Consider the following 6,518-nt stretch of genomic DNA (forward strand, 5'->3'; position numbering starts at 1 on the left):
CCTGCCTTCCTGGAGTGGTCCCATGCATGGTATTCCACTGCTGCCTGTTCTCTCCTGACTGTGGTTTCAGGGATGATGTTTGAGATGAGTGAGGGGCAGTCGTGTCCAAGAGAGACGCAACAAGGGTTTGCACCACGGGACTTGAGTAAGGAAGGGAAATTGGAAAGGAGGAAATGCTGGAAGGGGCGTGTTTGTGTCAATGGCTTTTGCAGGAGGGAATCGAGGTGCATCCCAGGGGCTATAAATACTTTTGCTGCATGCTGAATCACTGATTTTACTGGGCATTTGGGGAGAAACACTGTCAACCTCCACCCCTTGAGTCCTGGTTTCTGCAGGGGGGGCAGTAGAAAGGAGAAGGCATCCAGAAAGCCCTACACCCCAGCCTGGGCCCCTGGCAGCCAGGCAGGGCACATGCCAGGCACATGCCAGCCCCAGGCAAAAGCTGCCTTTTTGCAGCCCTTACAAGTTCCTTAGAGCTGCCCAGGCTGGCTGTGAGTGAGGTTGTGCAGAAAGACTCACCTGATTTCCCAGCATGGACGTGCCTCTTCACATGGCCACTGCTCTGCCTGCTGCCCCTCTCAGAAAAGGGAAGGAACACAAAAAAAACCAACCCAAAATGCAAATCATGGCACTACTGAGTGGGCTGGATGTGGAAAACAATGTCTGTGACTCAGCACAGAAAGAGTCACAAAGTTGGAATTTAAAACAAGTCCAAGCCCAGCACTGTGGGCATATGGCTTGTAGAGTGTTGGGCAGTGCCTGCCCACGAGGCAGCTGGATGGGCAGGGGGAAGTGCCTATCCTAGACGTGCCAGACAGCTTAACACAGGGTGACAGTGACAAATTGTGGCACTGTAGGTGGGATACTGGGGAAAACAGTGTTCCCAGGAAGAGTGGAGCAGACCTGTGAGGCTGTGTCACGAGTGTGCTTGTGCTCAGCACCTGTGGCCGGACTTGGGCAGAGCTCAAGGAGGGGAGATGAACCTCCTGTGTCACCTAACATCCACGTTTTGTCCCCTGGGGGGATGCATGGCACAGGTGGTGGTGAAGCCATCCCCACTGTGGCAGAGCTGGGCACAGAAATCCTGGTGTGGGGCACAGGAACCCAGTACACCACCTGCCCGACCTCCATCCGATGGCTCTCATTGCCTCCACAGGAAAAATCCCCCTGAATACTGAAAGGAGCTGCAGGGCGAGCCTTTCCATGGGCAACCACATTAATTTATTAACCAGACACGTGCAAGGGTATTTCCTGCTCTCACCAAGGGTGTGGTGGTGTTATTCTTCCTGACTTTCTTGACAGCAGATGCTTCCTCCTAGCACAGCTTTCGAGCCAGCAGATACTGCTGCAGTCTTTTAAGACTCAGCAATGAAAGTTCCTCCCGGTATCCCCTGGCGCCGCTCAGCAGAGTCCCCTCTTGCACCATGCTCTGGTCCTGCTCGGGTCGGGGTTTGCCCTGCGGCCTGGGGACAGCTGTGCACAGCCACAGCACCCCCGGCAGAGCCTGCCGGGCAGCCCAGACACACCTCCAGAGGGAGGGAAGCTAGAAATTGATCCTGGGGAAATCCAAACGCCTGGGAATTGGGGTAGGAGCTTTTGAGCTTTCTCTTTCCCAACTACCTGGTACAGAGCAGCCAGGCCCCCAGCCTTTCCTATGCCAGATGTTTTCAAGGAGCCAGCTTCCCCCTGGCTCTAAGCTTTTTGCAGCTCCATATCCCCAGTTTTGGGAAGTGGGTATTGACAGAGCTGTGGGCTGCACCTGACCAGGTATTCCCTGGGCACATTCGTGGCACTGCCATGGCTCTGGCAAGATGTTTGCTTGTTCAGCATCTTCAATTCAAACCCAACACACCTTTTGTGGAGTTTCTTTGTGTGTCAGTGCTTCCTACTGCCCCACAGAAGCAACCTCAGGAGACCAGTTCGCTTAATTGCCCCAGCCTCCAGCAGCATTTTATATCCCTTTGCAGGCCGATGTGCTCCAAAATCACTCACATCTTGGCTCCCCCGTGTCTGGAATGCATTCATTATGTGAGCACCCAGACAGTTCCTCCTGCAGTACCCTGTGTTTCTATCTTGAGACAAAGCACATTGTCCGTGAGAGATGCTGGGAAGGGAAGTGGAGAGTGTGGGGGGAGGACACACTCAAAGACACCCACACCCCCCTCTCCCCACGCTCTTTTGTTGCCATCACACTCCCAGCTCTTGGGCCCTTACTTCCCACGTGCTCCTGCAGCCGAGTTTCTGGATGAGAGAAGCAGGTCCTGTGGAAAGTCCAGAAATTTTGGGAGACACTTGGGTGACCGCAGAGATGAGAGATGGGAGCCCCTCCCCAAGACCTCACAGACCCCCTCTCCCTGGACACCCCGCGGTGTTCCCCGCGGGTTGGGTGTCCTTCACCAGCGGCACAGCCGACCCCACGCCGGCTGCCGCTGCCCGGAGCTGGGGAGGTGCCTGACCTCAAGCCCGGGGCCGGGGATGCGGTGGCGGCGCGGGGACAAGCCCAGCCCAGCCCCGCCGCGCGGGAGGGACGGGTTCAGGTTACGGCCTCGGACAGAAATGACTGGGGCTGCGGGAGCCCAGTGAGGTTTCTGGTGCCGCGGCCAAGGTGTATTAAAGGGGAGTGCCCGGGGACGGGGCAGTGCAGGCTCCGGCGGTGTCCCCGGGCATGGCGGGGCCGGGCAGCGACGGGGACCTGCGGCGCCTGCTGAAGCTGCACCGCACCGAGATCGCCATGGCGGTGGACGACGTCTTCCCGCTGCTGCACGGCCTGGCTGACCACGACGTCGTCCCTGAGCACATCTTCAAGGTGAGCCTGCGGAGCAGGACAGGACGGTCATGCTGTGGGGGCTGGGGCCGGAGGGCAGCCCGTGGGCCGTGGTGTGCCCGGCAGGAGACGCTGAGCCGGACGGAGCGGGAGGGCTCCCACCGCGCCTTCCACGCGCTGCTCACCTGGCTGCTGGCCGCGACGCCGCCGCCGTCCGCGACTTCTGGGCCGTCCTCTTCAAGGACTACAATCTGGAGCGGTACTCCCGGCTCCGGCCTCTCCGCGGCGCCTTCCCCAGAGGTATTAATGGCCAGGTGGGACTGGCACCCCCGGGGGCTGACAGTGGGCAGGGGTGACATGCAGGGTGCTGCTGCCTGTCCCGGTCCCTGTTCCTCTTGCAGAGGTGGAGCTGGGGCGGCAGCGCCGTGGGAGGCGTCTCTCCCCGAGCCCCACAGCACCGGCCCCACACAGACCCCAAGGCAAGAGGAAAGCCCCCGAGGAGCGGGACAAGGCCCGGGCGGCACAGCCCGCTGCACGGCACAGCGCCAGTCCTGGTACGGAGACCCAGAGCAGGCTGGAGATGGGGCGGGGTGCTGCCCCCGAGGTGTCGTGGGGTGCTGTGCCCCCTGACGCCCATCCTCACAATGCTGCAGGGCCCCTGGTGAAGGCAAAGGCTGTGAAGAGGTCAGAGGGCACAGATACCCCCCGCACCTCTCGTGCCAGCGGTGAGTGCCAAAACCCCCAGGGCAGCTTCTGCCTGTGAGCCCTGTTTGCCCACAGCTGTGGGGAAGGGGGCTGCCCACCTCACTGAGCCGCTCCCCTGCTGGCAGCCCTCCAGGCGGTGGCTGCCTCGGTGCAGAGAGCGGTGGCTGTGGCAGGCGGTGAAGTGCCCGTCAGCCGTGGGGCCATTGAGGGCATCCTCATTAAACACGTGCTGGATCCGAGTAAGTACAGCCCAGCCCAGCCCAGCCCAGCCACCTCCTGCCCAGTTTAGTCCCCAAATTCAGGAGCCACCCTCAGGCAGGTGGATGTGGAGAAGGGGAGCTGGAGCTGCCTCTGGCCTCTCTTGCAGGCAGCTCCAAGACAGGCAGCAGAGCTGGGGGCGAGCCATATACCCCAGCTGCCTCTGAGGAGCCAGAGGCCAGGAGCAGAAGCCACAGCCTGAAGGCCCCTGCCCAGCCCAAGGCATCCCGAAGTGTACAGACAACCCCCTCCTATGTTTTCACCCCCATCTTGTGCAGCTGCCAAGGCTGTGGCGGGGGGTTGTTCCTGCATGGCATCGTGGCCATGGCCTGGGAGTGTCCCCCAGTGCCAGCCATGCCTCTCCAAACCCCTTCTTGTCTTGCCAACAGAACAGGGAACCCCAGCTGCACCCCCAGGGCCAGCTGCCAGCTGCCACTGTGTACAGTCAGGACCCTGTGCCCCACCAGGTGAGCTCCAGATGTGACACCTGGTGCACCCCCAGGAGGAACTGTTGGGGTGTCCCTGGCATGTCCATTTGGCCTGGCCTAGAGCAGGAAACCCAGGGCTCAGCTGCTGGGGGTTCACCAGGTTATGACCCCCAAGAGACAGGCAGTTTTACCACCCTGAAAGGATTGGTATGTTTGCTGCAGGGTGGGTGATGCAGGGGGAGAGGGCAAGGGGAATGACAGCCATGGCTTCAGCCTGTGGGGGTGGCAGTGACCCCCTGCCCACTCCCCCGGGGACAGGAGAACGAGGATGAGTGTGCAGCATGCGGTGATGGTGGTGAGCTCATCTGCTGTGATGGCTGCCCCAGGGCCTTCCACCTCGCCTGCCTGGTGCCCCCACTGCCCCACGTCCCCAGGTGAGTCCCAGGGCACACAGGGATGCCAGTGCCCTCCGCCATCCCTCACTGCTCTGCTCCTGCTGTGCAGCGGGACATGGCGATGCGGCTCCTGTGTGGAGAGTGTGGCTGAGCCAGGCCGGCTGCTGGAGGCAGACTTGGCTGTGGAGAGACCCCCCGAGATCCTGGGGGAGGCAGCACGGGACACCCAGCCGGGTGGAGCTAAGGGGAGTGTCTGCAGCCACTGCTGCAGCCGGATCCCCACTCCCCGACACTGTCCTGCTCCCAGTGGGGACCCCAGGTGAGTCCCCCATCACTCCCCACATCCCAGCCTCAGTTCTTCCCTGGAGGGTTCTGCCCTGACGGTCTGTGTCACCCCGATGGTGTAGGGGGCTGCTGCTGTGCACATCCTGCACAGGCACCCTGGACACAGGCAGCCTGGGCACCACTGCAGCAGCTGGAGACCAACTGCTTCCGGCAGCCAAGGTCAGCACCAGCAGTGCCGCACACGGGGTGGGAGAGGCGGAGCAGGGGCTCTGGGGAGCAGGAAGGTGGAGGTGGATCAGGCAGGGTGAAGGACACCACATGGAGGCAAGTTAGTGAAGCTGTACTGGGGGAGCATGAGCTGGGACTGCACCAGGTGAGGGACTGAACATGGGCAGCAGCCCTGAACAAACGGAGAGCAGGCTGAGGGCAGCGGGGGAGCTGGCAGGACATCTCTCCACACACAGGCAGAGGACGGAGCCCTCGGCAGTGAACCTGTGCTGAGTCGGGATGAGCTCGATGCGCTGCTGGGTGAGGTAAGACTCTGTGTGACACCAACAGGCAGACTCCATCCAAGGGGGACCGTGTCTCTGGTGTGGCCCACAGGGTGACATGGGGCTGTGTGTCAGGCACGGTGTGCCTGGAGACCCCAGGGGGGGCAGGATGTGGGATGGGAAAAGAAAATGAACACATGGGGCTGTCCCACAGAGCACGTGGGATGGGATCTTGCAGTGGGCGTTCCAGAGCATGGCACAACCGCTCGCAGACACGCATGGGCTCCTCGCTTAGTGCACAGACCCAGCAGCAGACCTACCATCCCAAGCCATGACGAAACAGCCTCTGAGCCAGATGTGAAACAAGACGCTCACAGGCATCACGGCAGCACAAAAAACATCACACAATAAACCAGTGACGGTCAACAGACTGACACAGTCAGAGGAAAATGGAAGGTCCCAACCAGTGACACTCAACAGAGAAAATGAACAGTGAAAAGGTGAATAAACAACATGAAAGACGAAATCAAAAAGGTGATTGAAAAAAAAACAATACAAAGAAATGAGAAAAAAAACCCCTGTTATCCAAACAAATTATTAAAAGATAAAGTTAGACGTTTAAACAACTCCAAAACCAAAAGGGAAGTGAACTGTGAAATCTCCACCAGAGGGGGGCAAAAGAAGCCTACAGCACCCGGTATTCCCAGGCGGTCTCCCATCCAAGTACTAACCGGGCCCGACCCTGCTTAGCTTCCGAGATCAGACGAGATCGGGCGTTCTCAGGGTGGTATGGCCGTAGGCACCCCTCAGCCCCACAGCAGCGCTCTCCAGCACACACCAGCGCCTTCCTGCCCTGCCCCAATGCCCCCCGCACCCGGCACACGGCCGCCAGCTCCGCCCTCGGCAACAACGGAACCTGCAGCCAGACCCAGAGCCACGCAAGCCCCATGAGCCACGGCCACCCTCGCCCTCGTGCCCCTTGGCACGGCTGCCCAAGCAAAACAAGGCACCTCTGGCCCAGTCCCCAGGACACAGCAAAAGAAGCCTACAGCACCCGGTATTCCCATCCAAGTACTAACCGGGCCCGACCCTAATATCGTCCCTGCCCGGCTCCGTGGGGTCCTGCGAGCTCCCACAGAAGCACGGGTAGGTTCAATATTATAGTCAGTGGCAAAGAGTTGAGAAGGGCGTT

At 60.4% G+C, this 6,518-nt stretch overlaps 1 protein-coding gene and 1 non-coding gene across 2 annotated transcripts; one reads left to right on the forward strand and one right to left on the reverse strand.

The window, feature by feature from the left end:
- The first annotated feature begins 2,665 nt into the window (after positions 1-2,665).
- LOC109146198 (autoimmune regulator-like) lies at positions 2,666-5,143 on the forward strand. Its single transcript, XM_039557078.1, is given in 12 exon segments — positions 2,666-2,806; positions 2,891-2,954; positions 2,957-3,064; positions 3,166-3,318; positions 3,418-3,489; positions 3,595-3,708; positions 3,837-3,961; positions 4,006-4,194; positions 4,474-4,589; positions 4,660-4,869; positions 4,958-5,081; positions 5,135-5,143. Coding segments are annotated over 12 exon segments (1,425 nt in total).
- An 865-nt stretch (positions 5,144-6,008) lies between these two features.
- LOC109950918 lies at positions 6,009-6,127 on the reverse strand. Its single transcript, XR_005602702.1, has one exon. It is a non-coding gene; the product is annotated as a 5S ribosomal RNA (ribosomal RNA).
- Positions 6,128-6,518: the final 391 nt, after the last annotated feature.

This window comes from Corvus cornix, chromosome 9 (assembly GCF_000738735.6).
Source record: "Corvus cornix cornix isolate S_Up_H32 chromosome 9, ASM73873v5, whole genome shotgun sequence".
Taxonomy (NCBI): domain Eukaryota; kingdom Metazoa; phylum Chordata; class Aves; order Passeriformes; family Corvidae; genus Corvus; species Corvus cornix.